The 16,304-nt window shown below is 38.2% G+C and overlaps 1 protein-coding gene across 1 annotated transcript in view; it reads right to left on the bottom strand.

Annotated features, from left to right (window-relative positions):
• Positions 1-14,967: 14,967 nt before the first annotated feature.
• Positions 14,968-16,304, bottom strand: part of LOC137619031 (uncharacterized) — a 226,992-nt gene continuing 225,655 nt past the window's right edge. The window contains exons 17-18 of the mRNA XM_068349230.1: positions 15,418-15,814; positions 14,968-15,268 (exon numbers count right to left, since the gene is read on the bottom strand). Coding sequence (XP_068205331.1) covers positions 14,968-15,268; positions 15,418-15,814 — 698 coding nt within the window. The remainder of the gene's footprint in view (positions 15,269-15,417; positions 15,815-16,304) is intronic.

Here is a 16,304-nt window from a genome sequence, read left to right as displayed (position 1 = left end):
GCGAATTTTGAAAACGACATCATATGATGTTTTCGAAAATGAAATATCATGAGGTTTTCGAAAATAAAACATTATGAGGTTTTCGAAAATGAAATCTTATGAGGTTTTCGAAAATGGGATCTTATGACATTTTTGAAAATGAAATCTTATGAGGTTTTCGAAAATGAAATCTGATTTAGGTTTTCGAAAATGAAATCTTATAAGGTTTTCGAAAATGAAATCTGATGAGGTTTTCGAAAATGAAATCTTATAAGGTTTTCGAAAATGAAATCTGATGAGGTTTTCGAAAATGAAATCTGATGAGGTTTTCGAAAATTAAATCTTATGAGATTTTCGAAAATGAAATCTGATGATCTTTCCGAAAATAAAATCTTTTTAGGTTTTAGAAAATAAAATCTAATGAGGTTTTAGGAAATAAAAAGCAAATAAAAATGAAAATAAAATTTTCTGAGAGTTTATTTCCGTTGGAATTCAAGATAAAATTCTCTAAGAATAAAAGAATTTTGAAACTAATTCAAGATGTATAAAACCGGCTTTATTTGATTAATACAATTTTTTAAACTAAAGCATCAGCGGTAATTGCAGTCATTAAAAATTATAGATACCACTCACAGCAAACCAAACTAGTAAGGGTGGCCCTGACTAAAACAACTTTGCTGATCATGGTGACATGCAAAAAATTTCACAGTTAAGATATCCCCACTCACAAAGGGATATATATATATATATATATATATATATATATATATATATATATATATCCCCACTCACAAAGGGATATATATATATATATATATATATATATATATATATATATATATATATATATATATATATATATACATATAAATACATATATACAATATATAATATATATACAGTATACATACATACATACATACATATATATATATATATATATATATATATATATATATATATATATATATATATATATATATATATATATATTTATGTATATATAACATTTCTATTATTCACATCGAACACAAATAAATGGAAATGTATGAAACTAAATATAACATTACAATAAAAGTCTTCGAAAAATAAAAAATATTGAAACAGAAAATGGTTTTGAAAAGAAAAAATGTATCTATGATTAACGAGTATCGAAAGACAAAATAAGATTTTCCCCAAAAAGTAAATGGTTCAGGAAAAACGGTTTTCAAAATAAGATTTTTCGCAAGCAATTAGTTTACTGAGACCAAACAGTATCTTTGAATATTAAATTCTAATTGAAGATTATATTTTCTTTAACCAAACAAGCGTTTTAGAAGACATATTTTTAAAGCCAGGTTTTCCCTATAAATAAAATACTGCAAAATAAAATTTTGAATATACTTTGGTTTTAAAAAATAAGATCTGTCATAAGCGTCAAATATTTTATAAAGAATGCAAAGTTTTTGATATAAAATTAAGTATATATCTTTTTTTTTTTAACCAAACCATCTAGAAAAAGACGAAAACAAGTAACATTGTCAAGAACAAAACTAAGTTCTATTATTCAAAACAAGGTTTCGAAACCAACAACATTTCCAATAACTAACATAATTTTTATCATTCAAAACAAGTGCTGGAAACTAATAACATTTTCAAGAACAAACCCAAGTTCTATCATTGAGAACAATTGTTCGCAACCAGCATTCGGAACAAGTGTTTGAAACCATGACACATTTTCGAGAGCAAACCCAAGTGTTCGAGAGCTGAATAGGGGAGAATTTCGCCTGTGTCTATTTGCAATTCCTAATTTCTGGCTCTTGACTAAACAATTAATTTGTAGATTAGTGATGGTGGGAGATTTTAGATTTTAGTTTGATCACTCAAAGAAAACCAACCTAGCATGGGTGGCTCTAACTAGTATAGCTTTGATAATAATTGCGATATATTAACCCTGTTACTGCATTAAGGTATCCCTACTCCGATATATATATATATATATATATATATATATATATATATATATATATATATATATATACATACATATGTATATATATATATATACATATATATATATATATATATATATATATACATATATATATATATATATATATATATATATATATATATATATATATATATATATATATATATATATATATATATGTGTGTGTTTGTGTATGTGTGTATATGTATATACCCACACACACACACACACACACACACACACACACACACACACACATATATATATATATATATATATATATATATATATATATATATATATATATATGTATATATATACGTATATATATGTATATATATATATATATATATATATATATATATATATATATATATATATATATATATATATATATATATATATATGACATAATATAATTACTATGTAAACTACACATATAATGAATAAATTGTCCCTAAAAAATATACAAAAAAGACTAATTTTGACATCCTTACTTCGCGGGTAACATAAATAATTTCTTATTATGTGTCTTTCAAAAGATTTAAAAATTTCTTGTCATAACTTTAATTAACCTTTAGGCTGTCATAATGAGTAATAGATAAAGACAAATATATTAAAAAATGTATGTTATTCACCAGATTATTATTAACTTTCCAACATTCTAAATCAACATTTGATCTTAACATAAAATCAGTATTCTATTTACAACTTGAATACGGATTGAAAACAATGCTTGGTGTAAATAACTTTAGGGAAATGAATAACAGGGAAATATATTTCTTCCTAATTAAGCATATTACTTCAGATCTGGCTTTAATATCTTCCATCAAACATATGGAATTTATTTTTCTACGTTTATTTCTTAGCTATGTATCTTTAATTTTCTTATGTTAGATACGGCTAAGATCTATAAAATTAATCATTATTATTAGTATTATTATTATTATTATTATTATTATTATTATTATTAGTAGTAGTAGTAGTAGTAGTAGTAGTATAATCAATAATATTACTATCATCCTTATTATCATTATTATTATTATTATTATTATTATTATTATTATTATTATTATTATTATTATTATTATTATTATTATTAGCTAAGCTACAACCATAGTTGAAAAAGCAAGATGCTGTAAGACCAAGGGCTCCAACAGAGAAAGTAGCCCTGTGAGGGGAGAGTATAAAGAAAGAAACATAAAAGAATTAATGATCAAATAACATAGAATATCTCAAGAACTGTTATTAAAATATATACAGCTAAGATCTGCCAATTATTAATCTCATTATTATGATTTAAACTCAAGCTACAATCCTTATCGGTTGAATAAAAGACAAATATCGATAAATAGTAAACTATAAATGCGTAATATCGAAGAAAATTAGGTCCTGTATATCATCACACACACACACACATATGTATATATATATATATATATATATATATATATATATATATATATATATATATATATATATGTATATATATATATATATATATATATATATATATATACTGTATATATATATACTGTATATATATATATATATATATATATATATATATATATATATATATATATATATACATATATATATATATATACATATATATATATATATATATATATATATATATATATATATATATACAGTATATTTTTTATATATATACAGTCAATAGTATATATTCATGAGTGAGTCTACTGTATGTGAATATATACTTATACAGTATATATATATAAATATATATATATATATATATATATATATATATATATATATACATAAGAGAGAGAGAGAAAGAAGAGAGAGATTTTCTATATAAAATTTAAGATTTATAATCATAAAAAACTAAAGTACTATTTTCTAAAAGATATTTACCTATTGAAGGCAAGGCGTGTTAACCACCGTCCATTTTGTTTAGCACCTTTCCTCCCCCTTAGAAATAAATATAAACAAATCCTTCCTTATATAAGACCTGTCTTGCGTACTTACTTTACTTTTACTTTTACGGGTTTATTTCTCGCACTCCATCAGACACCAAAGGTCTGTTCAGGCGGGCCTTGGTGTGTGAAAAAATAATTTCTTTCCAGTTGATACTTTGCTCTGTATCGTTATCAGTTATTTCGCTAGCATTTGTATTCAGGCTTAATAGTTTTCAGGTTACTATTATAATACTTTCTAAAAAGATAAGTCTTCGGGTTTTTCTTGAAAGCTGCCACATTATTGCTACTCTTGACATCGAGTGGAAGGTCGTTAAAGAGTCTCGGTGCAGTATTACTGAACGTTCTTCCTCCTATTGCATGATTCACACTAATTTCGAATAGTCTATGTGGGTCATCAGCATGTCTAACTCTTACAGTAGCTTCAGGGTAGGGGACCAAGCAATCACGAAGATATTTAGGCTTATCACTTGTAAGTGCTTTGTGAGTCAACAAGCAAAATTTAAATTCAATTCTAGCCTTAACAGGTAACCAATGTAGATCGATCAATGCAGGAGTTATTCTCTCCCTTAGTTTAATGCCTTTTATCAGTCTAGCCGCCCGGTTTTGCCCATTTTGAAGCTTTCTTAGTAGTGTATTGGGCAATTTGTAGTACAGAGAATTGCAATAATCAAGCCTTGATATTACATGACTCATCACTAAAATTTTTGTACTGCCCTCTGTTAAATATTTTCTAATAAATGCTATGTTTCTCAGGTGATAGTTACACACTTTCACTGTGTTCACAATTTGGTCCCTCATTGACAAATTACAATCTATCAGTACACCCAAATTTTCCACAACAGGCACAATCCCAACATCAGCATCACCAGTTTTTATACTTTGAATTAATGGGTAATTCTTCAAAGCCACCTTTTTGCTAAAGAATATACATTCTGTTTTATCATCATTTAATTTGAGCTTTTTCCTCTGCATCCATGTTTTTATTTCAGTCATTATCTCATAAATTTTCTTCTCTGTATCTTGTGTTGTTGAAATCGAGAGGTAAAACTGAGTATCATCTGCATATAGTTTAAAGCCCACTTTTTGTTTTTTCAAGATGTGTGATAGCTCGATAGTATATATGTTAAACAAGATAGGGCCCAGAACACTACCCTGTGGTACACCCTTTATAAGAATTCTCTCATTGGATCGGTTTCCAGAAACTTCTACAATAGTCTTCCTGTTCACTAAGTAACTTCGCAAAAATTTCAGTGCTTCCTCAGTCACTCCAATAGACTTTAAGTCGTCAAGTAAGTACTCGTGCACAACAGTGTCAAAAGCAGCACTAAGATCTAACATAATCAAAATTCCACACTTTCCCTCATCAAGAAGACCTATCATATCATTCATTATTGAGCATAAGGTAGTTTCTGTAGAATGATTAGCTCTGTGGGCTGATTGATTTTCCGGGAATACCTCTAACTCATCAATATGCGCCCATAATTGCTCACTTATGACTTTTTCAATAAGCTTTGACATGTAGGATAAATTTGAAATGGGCCAATATGAATTTAGCTCGTTTACATCACCTTTTCCTTTGTAAATTGGTTTGATGAACGCAGTTTTTCACAGCTAGGAAAACAGGATTGTGATATACTTAGGTTAATTATGTTCAGGTAAATATTATATACAACTTGCTTGTTTGGAGCTTCACTTATTGAACTGTTTGGGAAAGGGTCGTTTCCACACTATGTATTCTTCATCTCTCTCATAACCTTTAACAAGTCGCTCATATTTATTTCCTTAAATTTTATCAACTTCTTTCCCTCCTTCACTGGCATAGCTAACTGTCCTTCCAAGTGATTTTGGGGGAAACCTCTATAGATTTTATCAATATTTTCATTGAAGAATATAGCAAAGCTCTCTGCACAAACATTGTCAGGCAAGACATATTTTTTCTTTAATCCCATCAAATCATCAAGGTTTTTGTGAAAGTCCTTCATATTATTGGTTTTTTTACATTCGCCGTTGTAGAATTTTCTTTTTGTTTTTTCTAACAGGATGTTATAGTCATTTCTGGCCTTATTATATAGATTTCTGGCTTGTGAGGATTTGGCTCTTTTCCATCTACCTTCCATCTTACGTCTGTGTCTTTTTGCCTTTAATAGCTCACTATTATACCATCTAACATTTTCGCGTACAACTATTTGTTTGTTCCTTATGGGACACATGGTATCGTACATTTTTCCAAAATTGTCGTTGTATTTCTTGGTATAACACCCAACACATTCTCTGTCTACCATATGTTCACATTGTGTGTTCACACAAGACATTTGCGCTACACTAGCTTCAATAAAATTCTCAGCATCAAAATTTTCCCGTTCCCTATATGTGATCAATTTTTTCAATACTCTGGTGCAATTTATATTAACATCAAAAGTGATGAGTTTATGTGTTTTTGAGATCTCAAAGTCTGGTTCCACTTCAAGGTTTTTTATTAGGTCTGAGTCTTTTCCACATATGACCAAGTCGAGTGTATGACCACCTACTGACTTTGATACCAATACACTGTTTATTAGATTAAACATCTCAAATACTTCCTTGAGTTCTTTAGCCTTATTATCATTTTCATCATTTACCCAACAATTAAAGTCACCACCAATTAATGTATTTTTAATATCGTCCACCACACCCACAAGAATACTAAATTCTTCAATGAATTTCCTCATATTACTCCCTGGTGGTCTATATAATGGTATTATATTCAATACCTTATTGTTTCTTGTCAGTTTTAAACAGATATATTCAAACGTTTCAAATGGTATTTCATTCATGATAGAAACCCTAGAGAAGGTTTTCGACACAAAGACACCCACTCCTACTCCAGTTTTGTCCTTTCTTGGTACGTGGTAGAAATCGTGAGTACACAGCGTCATCTCCTGAATCTCTGAGTTATCAATAATATTTCCCTGCAACCAAGTTTCCGTTAATAAGCATAAATCTAATTCCATTTCGTTAATAAGATTTCTAATCTTTATGGTTTTATTCCCCACCGATTGAATATTTATCAGACCACACTTAACCAATGGGCTAAACTCCATGATCGGTTCTATTTTTTATCCTGGTAAGCTCCTCCTTGTATACTTTACAGTTATCATCATATGTCTTATGATTCGTATCATTGTAATTCTTCACTGTGCAGTTATGACACTTTAACGTATTTACAGTAGAATCCGTGGTTCGATGATCCTGGCTACACTTGGCATATACCTGAGTCTTGCTACAATTTTCGGTAGTATGACCAAATTCCTGGCATTTATAACACTGAAATACATTGTAGGAATCATAAATTTTGCAGCATCCTCCAAGCGTGGTATATACTATATCATCCCTTTTACGGAAGACTTTCCTGATAGTTGGACTACACTTTATAATGACATGTAATTCATCGCTTTGTCTTGATTTAAACTTCCTAATCAATTTAAAGTCCTCTTCATTTTCACGTATATCATTCAACCATTCATTCTTCTCCATTATACTAGCAATTATATCATCTTCATTTTCATCAATATTGCAGACCTTGATCTTCGGTTTAAGTAGATCCTTTTTATCTACTTCTACCTTAATGTCATTCTTGACCTCTTCAAGTCATTTTTAGCCTTTTCTAACACAGCTTTATCCGCAAAATTAACTACCATGTGGCCTTGTTTAGAGGTTTTGACCTGTTCGACATTCTTGGTTATCTTCTTCATGATAGTTTTCTTGATCTCTGAAGCCTTCGTATTTTCCTCCGTAGAATTTATAACCAAAGTGTTTCTTGATTTCAACTTACTTGCATATGTGGTCTTGGTCACATTCTCTTGTTCGTATTCCATAAGTTTCTCTTTCAGCTCAACAATTTCTTGACGCATATCAGTGTATTGAGCAGTTATCATATCCATAAAACCAGACATCTGTCGTTGTACATTTACCTTCATCTCTTCTATGTTGATGCTTAGTCTCATCATGTCTTCCCATGATTGCCTGACACATGAACCATTGGGATTTGAAGTCTCGACACATCTTGGACATTTATAAATGATGTTCCTGCTTTGCAAAAGAATTTTTGTACCATCCTTTAAATTAGAGCAAGATTCTCCATCATGGTACCATCTTCGGCATTCATCGCATTGTATCCCATCAGCGACATAGGACTCACAGTGCCCACACATGCCATGATTGCCTCCGTCATCATATTCTTCATTAGCTGCTGCCATTATATTTTCCTCTTTTCCTTGGAGTACCGTGTCGATTTCAGTCACAAATAGATCGAAATCATTCACGGGATTAAGTTTTCCTTTTTGTTTTCTAGAGAAGGGCATATTGAGTCATTTTTCAAAGACTTTTCAAGTAGCCCCGCCCCAACACAATAATGCTGGGTCAGGCCTTTCGCTACAGACCTCACATACAAGGAAACCACTGATTTTTAACACTATATTTCACTAATATCAATACTAGCAAACACCCACAAAGAGATTTTTCATAGTATAAACAACGAGATACACAATGATTCCGTTTAAAGCCAGTTTCGATACAGAGCATTAAAACACATCCATACCCGCGGAGTGAAACTAAAGTGTACATACATACTGTTACTATTCTCTTTCAATGTACATAGAACAAACCAGAGGGTGTTTTTACTTTATGGGCACGTAGAACCTTCGGGTTTAGAGTGCCCTATGATAAAAATATAGTGTTTTCTTAGTTCATAGATTAAGGATGGGAGGATAAGCCCAGTAAAAAATGTTTATTCGCCTTTCGTCTGAGTATTTTACACAGCTTTCGTTCATAGGTTAAATAAGGTATTTATTTCTTCATTTTCTTTCCTCGTTTTGATATTTTTCCCTCGTGGAGGCCTTGGGTGTATAGCATCTTGCTCTTTTTCAACTACATGATATCTCTCATTGAAGTAGGTGGCTTGCTCAAATTAAAGAGCATAACAAATTATTCAGATAAGTAGAAAGAGTCCAGTGCTCCCAAGTTGTTGAATACTACGTTTATAAGTATGTCTTTGAAGTTTAGCAATGGCAGGGATCACCTGCACATATTCCTGTTTGTTCCTTCACTGAGTTTTCTCATCATGTTTGCAACTTCACCTTCAATGTGTAAAAAATCCTTTTCAATTAGATCAGCAAAGTTAAAGCATGTGGAGGCTTGTCACTACTTGGTTGGATGACCACCAAGGAACACATACATTCTTGAAAAATACATGATAATGGTGTTTATTTATCATGTCTTTGATCCCTTAGCATGAAAAGTTGATACCTTTTTGCTACAAGGAAATCTAGAATTTTATATAAATCCGGTTTCCTATTTTTACCATGATCTAGCAGTTGTGCAACAAAGATCAGACTTTCTTGAACGCCATTGTCTCATAATAGCTCTGTTCAGGGCACAAGGAAGACGATCCACATAACTGGATCAGTTGCTCTCAAGTGCCATAGAAGGTTGTCGCACTAATCAATCAGCTCGCCTAAACCATTTCAAAGGTGGTTCCCCTAAACACATACACTTTACACTTAATCACCTGAGTGCTCTCAATGACATTTTTAAATCCAAGTTCTTCGCAACACAAGAGATTGTCCTCTATAAGTTTGAAAGACAGTACCATATTACATATAAAAACAATAGTTTTTCTGGAGCTATATACAAACCTCATATTAATTTAATATAGATATTCGTTTCAGCTGAGCTGAAACAGCCGAAGAGAAAGAAAACCAGGCAGTTGTGCTGAATGGTTGGCTGGCGGTATGGGGTGGAGCTTAGTGTGGGTGGTATTCCTCTTCTAGTTCCTCCTCCTCTCTCTCCTGCTCTTTGTCTTCATCTTCTAACTCTGACTCTTCTCACCCAAGGAGAAAGGGGAAGGGGAAGAAGAGAAAAGCAAAGCTCGAGGGCGTAAGTATTGTCTCCGAGAGCATGGTGACGGGGTTCTCTGGCCCCCGAGCTGCTGCTCAGACTCGAATTGAACCGCTCTTTAGCGGGGAGATGAGAGTCCCGGTTTCGGCACGAGAAATCATAGCTGTGGTTTCTCGTAAAAAATCCACGGTACGCACGACTACCTCCACGGGGGTAGTCACGTAGACCGACTCCGCAATTTGTGTGTCGCGTGAGCAGGGAGCAGGCCCAGACAGCTGCGCACTCGACCCTTTGCAACTCGGGCCCGGCATGGAGCCACCTCGCAGCTCAGCCCGTGACATGGGTGCGGTCGTGCACAACCAGGTTAGCTCTCGCGATACCAGCCGTGCGAGGTGCAGCCAACCCCCATGCTTTCTGGCTGTGTAACAAGTGAGGCTGAGCACAACACTCTCGCGACTATCTCCGTCAGGGTCCTTCCTCGACTCCTGAATACACGCCTGGTTTGGTCTTATGACCAGAGCAATGGTATTCATGAGGGATGTCATCATCCATGCAGCATGTTGCTTTCCCTACACCTACGGATGTAGCGGGACCGAGTGATCAGCCACCTCCACAACCATCACAGGCCGTGAAGACGGAAGATCCCGAGGTGGAGTCGCCGTTCCTAAAGGTCATTAACCTCATGCGTGAGATTAAAGGCCTCAGGGCTCCTCTTGCGCTAGTGTCTGAGGATAAGTGTACAGCCTTGGATATCCTATGGGGACCTCCCGAAGGCAGTTCAGGGCCCATCACACTACCCTGGTCGAGATAGGCTGCTCGAGCATTGGACCGAGTGAGTGACCAGATCACAGGACCTGGTGACTCAATTAGGAGCCAATGTTTGAACGAGCTTCTCCCTCAACCACACCAGTGACAGAAGAGGTATCACGTAATAGAGTCTTCTGTGCCTTGTTCTTTCCCTTCCGACCCCGCTTGCTGGGGGTTCTTCGGTCGAAAGGTTGAAATCTCAGAGTGTGTCCATCTCGGCCTCTGAGATTTCAACTATGGAGTCCATCTCTGTAGCTGCTCTCCATGGTGCTTCGTGGCTCGGTCACTGGTGTGGTATGGCCACAGGGTTTGCACGGGACACCAAGCTCGCTACCCCCGAACACATGGAGCAGTACAGGAACCTGGCTTTGTCTGGTGGGAAAGCTGTTGCTTTTCTCCTGTACCCACTTGCCACACTGTATGCCAATCTGATCCTCAAAAAGCGAGAGGCAGTAGCCGCTCGTTTGGTGAAAGAGATTGGTTCAGGAGAGGCCATGGCACTCAGGAACACTCCTATTAGAGCTGAAACTTCTCTTTTTCCACCAGAGGAAGTTCGGGCTGCGTGGGATAAATGGCACCTCGACTCAAAGGACTCCATTATCCACCAGGTGCAGGCTGTGAGTTTCAAAGGACCTGGTCCCACGAAACGGTCTGCGGCCAGGCCGAGGGAGGCTAAGCCCACGGGAAGTAGCAAGGGTACCGCTGGTCGTGCTCCTGCTGCAGCTGATACCTGCTCCTGTTCAAAAGGGTTCTGCCCCCAAAATCCTTTCAGCATCCTTCACGAGCTCCTCCACGTCGTGAAAAGAACAGGGGCAAGCGAGGGAAAGGGAAACGCTGAGCTTGGCTTTCCCTTTCCCATGCTGCCGAAGGTAGGGAGAGGCCTATCGTGCCCATTGGGCAATGTGGCAGCACCTCGGGGTGGAGGGATGGGTAGTGTTGACCCTTGGCGAAGGGTACAAGCTTCCATTTGTGCTTCATTGGCCCCTCCCCTATCCTCCACTCCAATAGCGTTCCACACGTACGATCCAACATCTCCGAAGGCTCTGGCCTTAGAGGCGGAGGTCCAGGAAATGTTGGAGAAGGATGCGGTACAAGATGTACACGATCAGTCAACAGGATTTTACTGTCGTTTCTTCATTGTCGAGAAGGTGACAGGAGGTTGGAGACCAGTCTTCGACATTTCGCCACTGAACAAGTTTATTCAGCAAACTGCGTTTAAGATGCTGACAGATCGCACTTCATGCTTTTGATAGACTTGAAGGACGCGTACTTTCAAGTACCAGTTCATCGGTCGCTTCGAATGTACCTCCGATTCACCTTCCAGGGCACGATGTACCAGTTCCAAGTCCTGTGCTTTAGACTGTGTACAGCTCCCCTAGTGTTCACGCGAGTGTTCACGACGGTAGCAGCTTGTACCCACTCGAAGGGCTTCCGCCTACTGATGTACCTCGACAACTGGCAGATTCTCGCTCCCTCGCAGTATCATTGATTCAGGACTGAGACTCGCTTCTGGCAGTTTGTCGCGATCTGGGGAACGTGGTGAACTACGAGAAGTTGAACCTCATTCCCAAGCAAAAGGTGAAGTATCTAGGAATGCTGATTGACTCAGCAGCAGACTCAGAGAGGTTATGCAGCCCTTCCTGTCGCAGGAATAATTTCCAGCCCTCCAGTGGCAAGCTCTTCTAGGTCACCTCTCCTCACTGGAGAAGCTCATTCCTTTTGGGCGGATCCATCTCCGCTACCTTCACTGGTGTCTGAATGAGCAGTGGTCAGCAGCCACCAATCCTTCCTCTCGTCTGGTCCTCATGGAACGCGAGGTAAGGTAGGATCTCCTTTGGTGGCTAAATGAGGAGAACCTCTCATAAACCCTCTTCCACCTCAGTTCCGTCTGTTATCAGACACATCCACAGAAGTTTGGGGTGCACACCTGGATGACTTAGTTGTGTCAGGTGTGTGGTTGGAAGAGGAGAAACACCTGCACATCAACGTGCTGCAAATGACGGCAGTCTCCAGAGCACTCGTCCATTTCCAGGCCCGTTTGAGAGAGCATTCTGTAGTGCTGATGATCGACAACACTCTCTCACATCCCTTGCTGTAGTTAACGAGGAGGGTGTTTCTGTGGACAGAGTCAACACGTAACCTTGTCAGCTAGGTACATTCCAGGCAAGAGAAATGTTCAGGCAGATGCCCTAAGTCGCAGAAACCAGGTAATAGGGGCAGAATGGTCTCTTCACCCTTGGGTAGCGAGTTGAGTACTCGACCTCTGGGGAGAACTATGCATCAACCTATTCGCAACAGGGCAAAACGCCAAGCTCCCTGTGTTTTGCTCTCCAGTACCAGTGCATTCGAGGACGCACTGCAACATCCTTGGGATTGACTGGATTGCTACGCGTTTGTCCCCTTTTGCTTGCTTCGCGCAGTCTTGTCCCGGGTCCAAGTAACCCCAGGACTCAAGATGACTCTCATTGCTCCAACATGGCCACACACATGGAGTGGTTTCCCGATCTGTTGTCGCTCTTGGTCAAGGCACTGAGAGAGCTACCAAACTGGCCCAATCTCCTTCGGCAATCCTTTTTGAGTAGGTATCACCAGGCGGTGCAGTTGCTCAGACTTCACGCGTGGCGACTATCCAGCATCTCCTCAGAACGCGAGGCTTTTCGTGATTCGCTGTGAGAGAGATGTCAGGGTACTTTAGAAGATCCTCCTCCTTAGTCTACCAAGGGAAGTGGTTGGTCTTCTGTGATTGGTGTAGTGCGAGGGGTATCTCTGACTCAGATCGCAGACTTCCTAGTCTTTCTTCGCAGAGATAAGAACCTTTCGGTTTCTGCCATTAAAGGATATAGGCTTCCCTTGCAATGGTGTTCCACCTGAAGGGCATAGATATCTCCAATGCCCTAGAGATTTCTATGCTCATTAAGAGCTTCGAACAGTTGTGTCCCCCGAGGGAACTTCGAGGTCCCCTGTGGGATGTCTCTTACTCGGGCTCTGTACAAACCCTAGAGCCGTGCTCAGACAGGCATTTTACCCTTAAGACTGTTTTTCTGCTAGCCTTAGCTTCGGCAAAGAGAGTTGGGGAGTTACACGGTCTCTCTTGTAATGTCACACAGAGGGTTGGAAGGAGATTTCCTTAAGTTTTGTGCCAGAGTTCGTGGTCAAGACTCAGAACCCAGCGATCCACGATCCCAGGTTCGAGGCCTTCACTATTCCTTCCTTACGGCAAGTGGCGGTTCAGGTGAGAGGCTTCTCTGTCCCGTCAGGTGTCTCCGGCGCTATCTTAAGCGAACTCGGCATCTCAGACCTGAATGTCGATGACTATTCGTTAGCACCGGCAGAGGCAAGAGGGAGGTGTCGAGGAACACGATATCCTTCTGGATCTGTGAAACCATCTGCAAGGCACATGAGACTTCCTCAAGAGTCCAAACACCAGCGAGGGTTAAAGCGCACGAGATCAGAGGCATTGCCCCATGAGAAATCTTGTTGTGGGTCGAGTGCTGAAGGCTGGCGTTTGGAAACGCCAGACCACCTTTACGGCCTTTTACTTGAGGGAGTTTACGCACAAGTACTTGGAGACCTTTGTTCTTGGCCCTGTGGTAGCGGCTCAAGCTATTGTCTGACCTCTCCAGTTCCTCCGGGACAAGGAAGTCTCTTGTCTTGATTTTTATGGTATGTTTAGCAGTGTGAAAGCAGTGTGCATGTGATCGCCTTTCTCTCTGTCTCCTCCTTTGGAGTTCCATACATCAAGAAAAGTCTTCCCAGGAAAGATTGCTAGAGTTTGTTTAAAGGTATTCTCCTCCCCCCCCCCATCTTCTTCTAGGCAGGGAAGATGGTGGATGTAGAAATCCTTTCCTTTTGGTTATGGAGGTTCATCCAATCACTGTGACCCTAGTGTCGAGTGTCTCTTACATTCACGCTCTCTGGGCGCGCGATGCTCTTACCCATCGCGCAACCTGGTTCCCAGTCTCTCAGACCCCACCATCATCATGTCGTGTCGAGAGACGGGTAGGTGGATTTAGTCCTCTTCTGTCATTCGAGACCAGGTCTATATCTGGGCAGTTAGCTGTTCACAAGCAGCAAAGGCAGACAAATGCAGACCTCCCACTAACCAGTGAGTCTTCCTATAGTAAATGATTACGAGGTTTTTATAACGCGTCGGAACAAATGACAATTTGTCCTAAATTGTATTTTTTCCTAGCATTACAAACCTGTAATCATTTAATAAAAATGCCTTCCTCTACCACCACTCCATGTTCCACATTGAGCCTAAAGCGTTTGAATAAGGAAAGTGGGCTGGCTGTGAGGGGCGGGGGTGGAGCTAACCTCCGCCCCATACTGCCAGCCTTCGGCTGTTTCACCTGAGTCGAAGTGAATTCCTATAATAAATGATTACGTGTTTGTTTGCTGCAATGCTTCGGGATGCATTAGTGGTTCGTGTACTCTCAGAACTTGAGGTGCGTCCTGGATGTGTGAAGCTAAGTGGTCCTCAGATACAATATGAATCTGAGGCGTATTCTGGATCTGGGTTTGAGTAGGGGGAGCCTGAGAGGTGATGATGTCGGGGGCCGCCGTCACAACATGAACTTGTGGTGATGCGCAGATTTGGGATGCTGTATTGTAAGGATAAGGCGTCGTGAATATATTCGATGGAACTAACGTCTGTGGAACTGTGTCAGCTTGGGTTGTAAGGCTGATGTGTTGGGTCGTATAAGATACTGTGTTTATCAGAGATTCTGCATGAAGTTGCACCGAATGGGCGTGGTCTATTGCTAACGGCTGAGGAAGAGCTTGAATGGGAGATGTAACGTAAGTCTGAGGCAAAAGATGAGGAGTGGATGCAGAGTGAAGTTGAAATCTGTAGGTAGAAGGCTCTGGGACATTTCGTTCGGAGCTGGTGTAGCTGGCGGTTCTAGAGTATCACAGGGCAGAGACAATGGAGGCGATTGGCGCACCTCAGAGGTGTCTCCTCTCAAGCTCATTTGTATAGATGCTAGTGATTTTGAGGGAGATTCGATCTCCACTCTTGGAGTCGTGATGCTGTCAGATTCCACTTCCACAACGTGGACAGGTCCACCACGCACGGAAGGTGTTCTAGGTCGGTGCCGTCTTAGGGATGTTCCTCCAGGAGCACTACGGGTAGAGGAACGGCGAGGCAGCGGTGATGACCTTATTGAAGACCGACCGGATGTCACTTGAGTTACTGCGACAGGTCCAGGAGAAAATGTAGTCAACAGCTCTGAAAATAATCAAGAGTTAATGATGATGACAAGAAATGTTTATTTCATACAAGTACTTTGCTTGACAATTTTGCGAAAACTTACAAATATTTTGCATCATAAAAATTGTGATTTCTATGAAAAAACAGTTGAATGACTAATTTAGGTAAAGAATATACAGTAGCCTAGAGTATAGAGCAAGCAACACAAAACATTAATAGTGAATCTCATAGGATAATCAGTTCAGCGTTTTCAATATGCAAACTTTTCAAGTGATAAAATACCAAAATTTAATATATATATATATATATATATATATATATATATATATATATATATATATATATATATATATATATATATATACATGTCAAACAGGAGAAATCTGATTTACCAAAACAAATGGTGTCTGCATCCCTTGATTTGTCAAGAGATTTGGAAGTGGTTGGGTTGCCTAAACACAGATACGTTTGCCATATCACTGAATAATTATAAGACTTGAGGTGAGTT

The sequence above is a fragment of the Palaemon carinicauda genome, chromosome 25 (assembly GCF_036898095.1).
Source record: "Palaemon carinicauda isolate YSFRI2023 chromosome 25, ASM3689809v2, whole genome shotgun sequence".
NCBI lineage: Eukaryota > Metazoa > Arthropoda > Malacostraca > Decapoda > Palaemonidae > Palaemon > Palaemon carinicauda.
This window is presented reverse-complemented; position numbering and strand designations above follow the sequence as displayed.